At 55.2% G+C, this 12,073-nt stretch overlaps 2 protein-coding genes across 2 annotated transcripts; one reads left to right on the plus strand and one right to left on the minus strand.

The window, feature by feature from the left end:
• The first annotated feature begins 2,985 nt into the window (after window positions 1-2,985).
• Window positions 2,986-4,177, plus strand: SDHAF1 (succinate dehydrogenase complex assembly factor 1). The gene has a single exon (XM_044759485.2). The coding sequence runs from the start codon at window positions 3,161-3,163 to the stop codon at window positions 3,515-3,517; it is 357 nt and encodes a 118-aa protein (XP_044615420.1). The 5' UTR covers window positions 2,986-3,160; the 3' UTR covers window positions 3,518-4,177.
• Window positions 4,178-8,008: 3,831 nt separating this feature from the next.
• Window positions 8,009-11,813, minus strand: SYNE4 (spectrin repeat containing nuclear envelope family member 4). Its single transcript, XM_070499525.1, has 8 exons — window positions 11,553-11,813; window positions 11,290-11,440; window positions 10,628-10,771; window positions 10,238-10,432; window positions 9,916-10,164; window positions 9,084-9,323; window positions 8,326-8,384; window positions 8,009-8,233 (listed from the first exon to the last, which is right to left on the minus strand). Exons 1-8 carry the CDS (start codon window positions 11,678-11,680, stop codon window positions 8,053-8,055), a joined length of 1,347 nt encoding a protein of 448 aa, XP_070355626.1. The 5' UTR covers window positions 11,681-11,813; the 3' UTR covers window positions 8,009-8,052.
• Window positions 11,814-12,073: the final 260 nt, after the last annotated feature.

The raw sequence follows: 12,073 nt of genomic DNA on the forward strand, positions 1-12,073 counted from the left end.
GGATAGGGAAGCACAGGCAGGCTGTGGGAGCCCAGAGGTGCCCCCAGTTTAGGGGGTTGGTGAAGATTTTCTGAAGGAGGTAACAAATGAGCTGAGACTTGCAGTTAGGCTGGGGAACAGAGCAGGGAGGAACGTTGCAGAACAAGGCCAGGACAAAGGAGGGACTGTATTGGGGACTGTGGTGAAAATCAGCTAGTGAGTCTAAGACAGCCCACCAAATGCGGTGGACTTAGGACCAAGGAGGCTATGAGTGACTTAGGAAATCACAGTAGGGGGCAGCTCCTGGACTACAGGGTTGAGGAATGAGGCTTACGGGGAGACAGCAGGCATAGACGCTTCTCTTGACAAGTTGTCCTTGAAGACAGAGGAGACTAGAGATGAGCCAGGAAGAGGCAGAGGGCCAGGCTATCTTAGAACTGATTTATTATGATGCTGCTTTGCAGATGGGAGAAACTCAGGGATGTTTAACTGCTGATAGGAAGAAACTAGACAAGGAGAAGTTGGGAATCCAGCAGAGGGAGGCCGGGGTGGAGGACACCTGGCTCCCCAAGGAACCCGGAAGCAGGAGGGCAGCAGGAGAACAGGAACCTGGGCAGGCACAATGGATAGTGTTTCTAAGCAAGGGGAAAGCATGCCTGAAATCCCATGCTGAGACTCAGAACACAGCTGTGAGGTGAAGCAATTGGAGGAGCCAGAGGATGGGCCAGCAAGAGCACCTGGGGCATCTGCCACAATCTGGCAGGGAGGCTGAGCCAGAGCTTTGCTTGTAGGGCCAAGAGCCCCGGACTGTGTCTCTTAAACTTCTAGTGTAACTTTTGGCACGTGACTCAGCCCCTCTCTATGCTTCAGTTTGCCCATCCACAAAAAGCAGTCATAAGAATAGTACCTCCTTCATAGGGCAGCTGTGAGCATACATGTGAAGTGCTGGTGTACACTAGGTGCTCTGTAAGTATGAGCTGTGATTGCTCTCGCAGCCTCTTTTATATTATTATTGGAGAGACAAGGTATAGAGCAGAGTGGTTAAGAACACAGGTCACGAATCCAGTACCCCCTCCTCCCCAGGATCCAAACCTGGCTCTGCCACTCACCAGCTCCATGAACCTGGGCAAGCTCTGTGACTTCTCTAGGTCTCTTTCCTTTTTTTCTTTTTTTTTTTTAAGATTTTATGTTTCCTTTTTCTCCGCAAATCCCCCCGGTACATAGTTGTATATTTTTAGTTGTGAGTCCCTCTAGTTGTGGCATGTGGGATGCCACCTCAGCATGGCTCAGTGAGCGGTGCCATGTTGGCGCGCAGGATCCTAACAGTGAAACCCTGGGCCGCAGAAGCAGAGAGGGAACTTAACCACCCGGCCATGGGGCCAGCCCTACTGGGTCTCTTTCCTAATCAGTAAGAGGCAAGAGGCATATAGGCTGCAGATCCACCTTGTCAGTGTGTTGGTGGGATTTAATATCATTGTAAATATTTAATAAGCTATTTTAACATTCACTATTTTAAAATAAATGTATTACATAAAATAATATAAATTTGGTGACAGTATATTAAAATATAAATTGCATCGTATTATTTTGCAAATTTTATTGATGTACTGTGTCATACATTATCTTATGAATTGAATAGTAAAATATTAAAGCAGTTGGAATAGCGCCTGGCACAGAGAATGTTAGATTTTGAAGACAAGAGGTGAGAGACCTGACAAGTTCCAGAGGCTGTTTTTTCCCCTCTAAAGCTCCCTTTTAGGGAAGTGTTTATTATGGAAATTTTCAAGCATCACAGAAGAGAGAATAGTGTTATGAAACCCCATTACAGTTACACAGTGGTTTCTTTTTTTTTTTTTAATTTTTTTTTTAATTTTTGAGGAAGATTAGCCCTGAGCTAACTACTGCCAGTTTCCTCTTTTTGCTGAGGAAGCCTGGCCCTGAGCTAACATCCGTGCCAATCTTCCTCTACTTTATATGTGGGATGCCTACCACAGCATGCGTGCCAAGCGGTGCCATGTCCACACCCGGGATCCGAACTGACGAACCCCGGGCCGCTGAGAAGCGGAGCGTGTGAACTTAACCGCTGCGCAACCAGGCCGGCCCCTACACAGTGGTTTCTGAAGCCCCGCGGACTCCCAGACTCCGGCCCTAATCCCGGCCTCTGACCCGTCTCCCCTCTGCGCAGGTGAACCGACGCCCCGCGCGGCTCCCGGCCCAGTCGTGCGGGGGCGTGGTCGCACGCTGGGCGGAGGGCTCTGGGGTTATCGTCAAGCGGTCCCTCATGCTCTGGGTGCCCGAGGGGGCGGTGGCCCTCCACGTTACGAGGACGCCTCCGGGCAGCCTGCGGGGACACCAACGGAATTGCGGCTGACGACCTGATACTCTCAGGAGGACTCCGGGGCACCAGCCCAGTCGACGTGCTCCAGGCGTGCCGGACTCAGGGCTTCCACAGCTGCTGAGGACCCTCCCTCTCCTGCCCCAGGACCTCACTCTCATCAGCAGAGGGAGCTACCAGACCAACTCCCTGCCAACAGGCTGCCTTTGGGGGCTTGGAGCCCCCACCCCCTTTCCGTTTGTCTTCCCACTGTAAAGAGAAGCTCTCCTGCCGGCCGTGACTCAACACTTCCCCGCGTGACTCCGTCCGTCTGCGCGTCCCCAGGGCTGGGACCCACGACACACGCCGGCCCTGGAGGTGGGACCGCACGGAGCTTCCTGCGATCGTTTTAATAAATAACTGATGACAAAAACACGCGTGTGCCTGTCTTCTCTCTCCCGTGCCGCCGCGCCCTGGGGAACAAAAGGATTCCAACCTCTAGCTCCCTGCTCTCCCACGACCCAGGAGTTAGGTCAGGACCCCAGTCCCCTTCCGACCCAAAATCTAAGAGTCCGAGCGCCTAGCCCTCTCCTCCTCCGGGATCCCAGAACTGTCCCCTCAAGGACACAAATTCCCGGTGAGGCGGGCCCGCCAGCCAGCCGCTCCGCCCCCTACGCCCAGCCCTGTGACGTCACTGCAGCGACAGCCAATGGGGCGCGAGGGCGAGGGAGGAGGGAGGCGGGAGGCAGAGCTGTGGGAGCGCGCGGGGCGGAAGTGCTCGCTGCCTCGCTCCCCCATCTCGCCCAGCGCCACGGCGCCACGGTTGGCGCGGCCTCCTCTGCGCGCGATCCCGGCCCCGCCGCCGCCATGAGCCGGCCCAGCCGGCTGCAGAGGCAGGTCCTGAGCCTGTACCGCGAGCTGCTGCGCGCCGCGCGCGGGAAGCCGGGCGCCGAGGCGCGGGTGCGGGCCGAGTTCCGGCAGCACGCCTGCCTGCCGCGCTCCGACGTCCTGCGCATCGAGTACCTGTATCGCCGCGGGCGGCGCCAGCTCCAGCTGCTCCGCTCGGGCCACGCCACGGCCATGGGTGCCTTCGTGCGCCCGCGGGGCCCGACCGAGGAGCCCCGGGACGCGAGGGTCCCGGGGACCCCGCCTGAAGATGGTAACAGTCCAAGGAGCCCTCCCGACGGCATGGGGTCACCAGAGACCCCGCCTGATGGACGGTAACAGGCAGAAGAGCTCACCCGATGGCGCAGGGCAGCCGGGGGGCCAGCCTGACTGCGTGGCGGGACCGAGGAACCCGCCTGATGGAAGGGGAGACGTCTTGAGAGACTAGCTCCATGGACTGGGGGAATCGGAGAGACCTCCTGGCGATGTGAGGGCCTAGAGACACCCATGATGGATGGCGAGAGATGTCCGAGCCTGCCCGATCCACGGTAACGGGTCGGACTCTTCCCTGAGGGCTTGGGGCGGCCTGGGTCGCCGGCTGGCTGGACTGTGTCAAGCTGAGAGCTACTTACTCCAAGGCAAGGGGAGTCAGGACTCCCCCCCGCCCCCACCGCCCTCGTTGGACAGAAAGAGACTGGGACACCCTTTTGATGCCTGGCTCCTCAACTCCCCTCTCCTGTAGCAGACTTTTTGCTGAGGAATTTGGGAAGATGCCTTTATGGACGTTGAGAAGCCCCGAATCCCCCTTTGGAAAACTTTCCCCCAATTATTGCGACAAACTAGAACCGGTGAGGAAGGGGTTAGGGGGTCTCACCCTAGCCGATCAACTAAAGACCCCTCAAGACCTCTACTTGATGGTTCTGAGGGGGCATCGTGGCTCCTGTGCCCTTCCAACTTCAGGACTGTTGAACAAAGGGAATAAAATTTGGGATGTGCTTACTTCCCTGTCGGTGGTCTTAAAGATTTTATGTGTTTGGGGATTTTTGAAGATGCCCCACAAACCAAGAAGTGACCCGCTGGGAGGGTTGGGTTTAGGGAGCTGTCTAGACTGGCAAATTGGTTCCAGCAGCATAGTTCTCTCTACTGGGCAGATCCATGGGACCCATCCTGGTTTGACCCCAAAGAAACCCCAGCTGACTCCTTAATGGAGGGCAGTGAGGCAGGAGAGGAAATGAAGAGGCCTGGCTGGGAATCCTTGAGGCAGTGGTGGGGAGATCAAGCCTGGTAGCAGAGTCCAGTCTCAGCTACAAGCTGGGATTTTTGTCAGCAAGGCCCAGGGGTTGGGGAGGAGAGATGGGCGGGCAGACCACAGGCACACCCCCTCCCGTGTCCCCGTGTGCGCCTGCCCTAGACTTTCTCTGGGTACTGCATTTTGCACCCCTGAGCTGTATTTGCACCCATGTTGGTTAAATAAGTGGAAAGCAGACGACTTCTTAGCAGATGCAGCTGGGAGGAGGAGGAGGACGTTAGGAAGGAGCCCAGCCCTCAGACCAAAGGGAGGATGGACAGAAGAGAAGCATGACTCTGCCCTAAACCCTGTGGGGGAGGCAGGTGCCCAAATAGTTATCAAATGGGGTTGAAAGTTGCAGAATTATAATTTGAAGAGATGTAATTTGTCAGAAGGTGGGGATAGGCTTCTCAGCAGGAGGACCAGTGTGGGGAAAGGCCTGGAGGGGGCCAAGGGGAGACACGCAAGGGCCCCACTGGGGCCTGGAGGGCCCCAGAGCACAGGCTCTGCCCCTTGGGCGTGTGGCTTCTACTTCAGCTTTGTCTCCAGTTAGTACTCACCTCGGGACCTCCGCACCTTGCTCCTCTCTCTCAGCCTCGGTTTTCATCTCAGCTCCTCTCCCACTCCTCGGGGAGTGGGTGCCTGGGAGGATTAAATGGGATTGGCTCTGAGTTGATAACGATTGGAGCTGAAGATGAGTCCAGGAGGACTTGTAATGCTGTTCCTTCTCCTTTTGTACAAGTTCAAAAAGTAGCAGAATGAAAACTGAAAAACCAAAACAAACTCCAGTGGTGCCCATCTCACTCAACTAGAAGTCCTCACTGTGGTCCACAAGGCCTCACCTGATCTGGCTCCATCGCCTCTCTCATTTCACCTCCCACTCTCCCCCTCCACGACTCATGCTCCAGCCACACTGGCTTTCTCACATCCCAGGCACACTCCTACCTCAGGGCCTTTGCACTTGCTGTTCCCTCAACCTGGAATACTCTTCCTTCAGGTCTGCACTGCCCAGTGTGGTACCTGGGAGCTACCTGTGACTTGAGCATTTGAAATGAGGATTTCTTTTTAATTTTATAAGTTTTAAGTCATTTAAATGTTAAAACTGAAGCAGTGTAAAATATTTTTTTTCCATTAAACACAACTTTATTGTTTTGGTAGGATTACCTTTCATTTTATCTGTTGAAAATTAATTGTCTGAAAGACTTCGTAAGAAAAAAGGATTGTAAAGTACCTCATTTTTATACTGATTACATGTTGAAGTGATAATGTTTTGGATATATCAGGTTAAAGAGAATATAAATTAAATCATTAAAATTAATTTCACCTGTTTCTACTGTTTCACTGTGACTACTAGGAAATTTAAAAGTATATCTGTGGTTCACATTCTCTTTCCATTGGACAGCACTACTCGGAGGCCCCACCGTGGCTGGTTTCCTCACTAGGATTTGCTATAACGACAATAGTTAGAACATGATGACATAATTGTCACCCTGATGCCTTTCTCCACCACCCTGATTAAATCGTAGCCCCTTTCCCCTTTGCCCCCTCTTTCTCCTTAGCGCTTATCACTATCGGACCCATTACATACTTACCTGTTTCTTTTACTTACTGTTGGTCTTCCCGACTAGAATGTCAGCTCCACAGGGACAGGACTTTAGCCTGTCTTGCTCACTGTCACAGCCCTGCCCTTTGACCCGGACCTGGCTCATAGCAGACTCTCAGTCAATGTTGAATGAATGAATGGATGACACAGATTTGCTCCATTACCCGGTCATTTGGGTCAATATTGCCAAGACTGCCGGCCCTTTTTGCAGTGTCCCCAGGGAAACCATGCCTCCGTGGTTGGGGACAGAGACTTGGCCTGGCATTTGAAACAAGACAGACCCAGGTTTGCCTCCTGACTTCTCCCTGAACCTGGAGTCTCCAGGGGAGCCAGCTCTGGGACTGTGGTTGGAACTCTAAAGGAAGAGGGACTCTCCTATTGGCTGCTAAATCAGAGGGATGTATGCTCGGAGGTTTTGAGGGACACGCTGGCCACCACCAGGATAAGAATGAAGCCAAACCAGAGAAAAGAACTGGAGATATCATTTAAGCCCCTGGATCGACTTGTGCCTGAAGTCCTAAACTTTTCAGTTACCCATGAAAATAAATTCCCATTTCTATTTAAATCAGTGGAGATTGGGCTTCAGTCACTAGCTCTCTATGTGGCCTCAGGCCAGTGGCTTCCCATCTAGAGCCTCAGTTTCCCATTCTGTTAAGTGGGGACACATCATCGGGTGGTTGTGAGAATTAAGGAGAGGAGATCTGTCTTAAGTGCATAGCCAGGAGCCTAGCACAGGGCTCCCGCCTCTGCTCTTGACTCTGATTCTGCTCCACCTCTTGTCCTGACACTTGAAGCTCTGGAGAGTACAGGAGCTTAGACACCTGGGGCTGGAGGCTGGACTCCAGGACCAAGCCCTGGCAATTCATCCTGGTGTCATCAAGACCCAGGAAAGGGGGTTTCACAGTCCTGCGCCAGGGATGGCCCAGCCTGGGGGCCCCCCATGGAGAATTTGAGCAGAGCACCTGTATGGATGCAGGTCAGAGGCAACTCGCCCACGTCACCTGCATCCTTCCCTACACGCCTCTGGCTTCCTGTGGCAAGCTCCAGTGCCTCTCCGCCTGCTGGCCTTTAGAAGCAGGAAAGGCAGGAAGTGCCGGGGAGTTAACATCTCCAGGAACAAGCTGTAACCAGTGAGAAATGGGAGCTGGTACCTAAATGTCACAACTTCTTCACCCCTAGGGTGGAACAACTTTGAGCGTGTCCCACACAGTCTGCTGGAGGTCCCAGTGGGATGGCGCCCCAGGTGCCCAGAGTGGCAACCAGCTCATCAACTCCCGTCCCTGGTTCACCCCCTGCTCCCTGTCCGTCTGCTGGGAACCCCTCCCCAATCCCCCTGCTCCCTGTCCGTCTGCTGGGACCCCCTCCCCAATCCCCCTGCTTCCTGTCCGTCTGCTGGGACCCTCTCCCCAATGAGCTACTTGTGCTTGAATCTTTTGCCTCAGGGTCCGAGGGACCCCAACCCAAGATGGGCTGATTCAGTTCTGTGTCCTGTGCTCAAGGCAAAGGGGTCTGTGGAGGCGGCTGTCCAGACGTATCGGGACTGTGTGCTAGTTTCTAGGTCCTCGAGCACCGGATATCCTCACACGTCTGCCACAGACTGAATGTGTCCCCTCAAAATTCATGTGTGGAAATCCTAACCCCCAATATGATGGTCTTAGGAGGTGGGGCCTTTGGGAGTGAGTAGGTCATGAGGTGGAAATGGTTAGTGCCCTTATGAAAGAGACCCCAGAGAGCTCCCTGCCCCTTCTGCCATGTGAGGACACAGCGAGAAGACAGCTGCCTACGAACCAGGAAGTGGACCCTCACCAGACACCAAATCTGCTGGCAGCTTGATCTGGGACTTCTCAGCCTCCAGCACTGTGAGAAATAAATGTCTATCATTTATAAGCCACCCAGTCTATAGTATTTTGTTATAGCAGCCCAAACGGACTAAGACACATCCTTTGACAGTGACCATTTATTACATATGCCTGGGCTGTGTCCTCAGACTGGGGGGGGACCATTGACATAGCTGAGCACCACGTAAGGTGTCCTGGCCAGTCGGGCGGGAGAGGAGCAGGGGTCCCCTGACAGGGGCAGGAGCACTGTGGCACCCACCAGGAGAAGGAAGAGGAAGAGGAGAAGGAGGAAGGTCAGGGGCCGCCTGGAGGCAGGAGCAGGGGCTCTGTGAAGGGAAATGCAGTGTTATGCAAATACGTGGGCTGCCACCATGAGCCCTGTCCCCACACCCGCAGACCCATCTCCCAGGCATCTCACCCAGGGTCTACCTCCAGCATCACATCCTGTAGGTGGGGAGATGCTTGCCTCTTCTTGTCCTAAAGGTAGACAGCACCCAGCAGCAGAATGGATGGAAGTGGCACTCAGTGTGGACTTTCTCTTACTACTACAGGCCAACAGGGCTGGGCTTACTTCTCCTCCATTCCTGGCCCCCCCATCCCCCATCCCCAGGACCCCACATGGACCCCCTCCAATGTGGTGAATGTCTGTTTGTACCTGCCCTTCATCTGATCCTCTTTTTCCTGGTAACGGTGGCTTAATTTGAGGGGGATGGGGTCACACCTCCTCACTCTCCTGACCCCACACCTCCAATTCAGTGATTGGGCATGTGACCCAGATCTGGCCAATCCGAGTCCTCCATGAGCTTGGCCACTGTGACTGGTTCAGAGTAGAGGCCATGACCCAAGCTGGGCAAGTGGGAGTCAGCCCTGCAACTTTGCTGCCTGAAGGTCGGCGGCATGCTCCTTCCCCTGGGGTGGGTAGACCAGTGGGAAGTGAGTGTGTAGCCACTGGGGTGGCCATTCTGCTGAGAAGGAAAACACCTTGGGGAAGTAGAGCCCAAGGGAGGGAGGGATTGAGCCCTGACAGCATTTGAGGTCCTGCATTCAGCAGCGCCTGGACTTTTCAGTTACATGAAAAAACAGCATCCCCTTTTTTATGCAGTTCAATCTAGGCTGGGTTTCCGCCACTTGCCATCAAGATTCCTGAGCGATACACCTAGCTGAGGAGCAGCTCACCTGAGACTTCCGGAGCAAGGAGCGTCTTCGATGCCCTGCTAAGTGTTTCCGGTGGCTAAGGCCTGACAGCAGCATGTCCTGTGGGGACAGAGCAGTGTGGGATCCTTGGAGAACCAATGACAAAGGGACCCAAAGTTGAGGAGGGGCCAGGATGGGGAGTGTCATAGAGATGAGATTCTGGAGGAAGAGAGAGATCTTGAGGAGAGACGAAGAGAGGGGCAGAGCCAAAGAAACCAAGAGAAGAGAGACATTATTTATTCATTCAACAAATATTTAATGAGTGTCTGTTACATGCCAGGCACTCTTCTAGGAGCTGGGGACACAGTGGGCATGGAAACAGGCACAGTCCTGGCATCCATGGAGCATTATTCTAGCAGGAGAGAGAGACCATGCACCAATAAATAAATATATGTCAAAATGTGGTCATTGCTCTTAGGAAATAAAGCAAGAGGAGAAGGAGAGAGGGCAGGGCAGGCCTCTGCAAAGAGGTGACATCTGAGGAGTGAGCTGGGCATCATCTGGGGCCTTTGAGATGGGAGTGAATTTGGAATGTTCGAACAGCCAGGAGGCTAGTGTGGCTGTAGTGGGGTGAGTGAGGGGGAGAATGAAAGAAAATGAAGAAATGTAGATACAGACAGAAGAGAAGAAAATGAAAAGTGAGAGAGATGAACAGAGAGAGAGAGAGAGGGAGGGAGGAAAACATTGAGACACCAAGAGAGAAAGAGACTCCGACAGAGATAGAGGGGGAGAGAGCCACTAAGACCTCCTTGAAAGGGAAGGACCCTGCTAGGAGGCACACACGGGTGTCGTCCCCTGCCCCGCCCCGTCTCACCTCAAGGCCTTGTCCCCTGCCCTGAGAGCCCCTGTGGCCACACAGCTCACAGGGAGCCCCTGGTGTCAAGGGTGTCTTTCGCCCCAAGGGCCCAAGGCCCCCAACGTCCCCTGCCGGGTCCCACTCCAACTCTGCAGGAGTAGGGAGGCTACTGGGTGCCCGGGGCCCCCAGACTCCACCAGGTCCTGGCCCGTCCGAGTCCCCCTCGACCTCCAAGTCCTGGTCCAATATGTTGGCCTCCTGGAACACCTGGTCAGAGGACAGAGGTCATGAGGGTTGTGGGATTGGCACCAGAGCCAGGGACCGCCAGGGTGGGCCATACCAGGCTGTAGCTGACCAGCTGGGCCTGCAGCCGCCAGAGCCGCCGGAAGATGCTGTCTCGGTGGGCTCTGAGGACCCTCAGGACCTGCTCCAGGGAGGCCCGGGCCTGAGGCTCACTCTGCTGTGCCAGCCCCTCACCAAACACCAGCAGTGCATCCACACGCTCAGCTGCCCCACGCAGGTCTGCCTGTAGGGTCTGGGTACACAGGGTTGGCATCACTTCCCACACGCGCACACACCAGGGACCAGAGACCTGGGACCTAGAGTCACACCGTCCCTTTCCTATCTAGACACCTGGAACACAGAATAAACCCATTTCCTACCCCAGGAAGCTGACACTCACTCCTGAGGCCCTGCCCACCCTCCTACATCTTGGCTTCCCACTGCCCACCTGCAGCTGGACCATTCCGCTCTGGGCTGATGCCCAGGGCCCCAGGCCTCGCTCCAGGTCCTGCAGCTGGAGACCTAGCCCCAACAGGCAAAGGTGCAGGTCCCCCTGGTCAACCTCCAATACGTCGCGGGCAGAGATGGGGCACTGGGGAACACAGGGGCCTGAGTCAGGGTTGGTGGGCCAACCAAGACCTTGCCCCCATTCCCATTGCCACTCCTCTTCTGTAGGCTCCTGTCTTCTGGATGCTTCTCCGCAGCAGAATCCACCTCCGGATCTGCACCAATGCTGCTCCCACCTGGAGTCCTTCCCAGCAGAGCCAGGCCTGAGGCCCTCTGGTTCAAAGTCTCCAGGTTTTCAACGCTCCTGGAAACTTGGACATGTGGGGCCTGGGGGTCTGGATAGGGAGGGGGCGATGGAGCTGGATACCCCTACAAGGAACAGGGCCGCACGCAAGCCAGCAATTAAATAATGCTCTCTCAGTTGGTAAAATAATGAGATACTTCCTTAGTGATTGGTAAAGAAGCATTTTCTAGAGCGGCCCTCCCCTCCCAGATGCCCAACACTTCCCCAGCACCATCACTTCATCTCCCATGTGGAGGGCAGATTCTGGGGGACAGAGAGGAAGTGGGGCTGGCACAGGGTCCCGGGGCACCTCAGCTCACCTCATAGTGTTTGCCCCCTGCTGGGTCCTCACCGGCAGAGGGCGCTGGCAGTCTGGAAGGGCCAGTAGCAGGCTCATTGCCCCTCAGCCCACCCTGGAAGTGCTCAAGAGGGTCCAAGGAATCCTGCCCCTGTTTCTGGGCCTGTTCCTGCCTGGGAGGTAGGGGACATTGACAGGCCCCCGGGTGATCCCAGGTACCCACTATCCACCCTGCCCTACCCCTGTACCTTTTGGGACCCAAGTTTCAAAAGCCCCAACCCCTACCTGATTCTCTCCTCTCCAGATGCCAGGCAGATGGCGCATCCAACGAGATTCAGTTCCCTAGGGGCTCCAGGGGGGTGGTTGAGGGGCTCTGAAGGGGGTCTAGGGTCCAGAGGTGGTAGGAGGGCCATAGCTGGGGCCTGGGGACAGATAGTCAATGAAAATCCCCAGTAAAAGCCCTTTTCCTAGCCAGGGGTAACCCGCCAGACATCAGCAGGACTCACCCAGGCCTGAGGCAGCCAGGGGCCCAAGGGCCTGCTGGCTCCACCTCCTTCCAAGGGGAACCTGGAACCAGGTAATTTGACTCCCAGCTCAGGTGACAGAGGCACCACTTAACTCCTTCCTCCCTAGCAGACCAGTAGCTGCGAACCTTCCAGGCTCACCCTAGCCCTCCCCGCACCGCGAAAGGGTTCCAGATATAACCCCCCCACACACCAGAGACCCGGATTCTGCCCCACCCAGTGACCCATTCATCTGACCCCAGGGGCCCCACCATCCATCTAAGGTCCCAGATGCATTGCCCC

The sequence above is a fragment of the Equus asinus genome, chromosome 26 (assembly GCF_041296235.1).
Source record: "Equus asinus isolate D_3611 breed Donkey chromosome 26, EquAss-T2T_v2, whole genome shotgun sequence".
Lineage (NCBI taxonomy): Eukaryota > Metazoa > Chordata > Mammalia > Perissodactyla > Equidae > Equus > Equus asinus.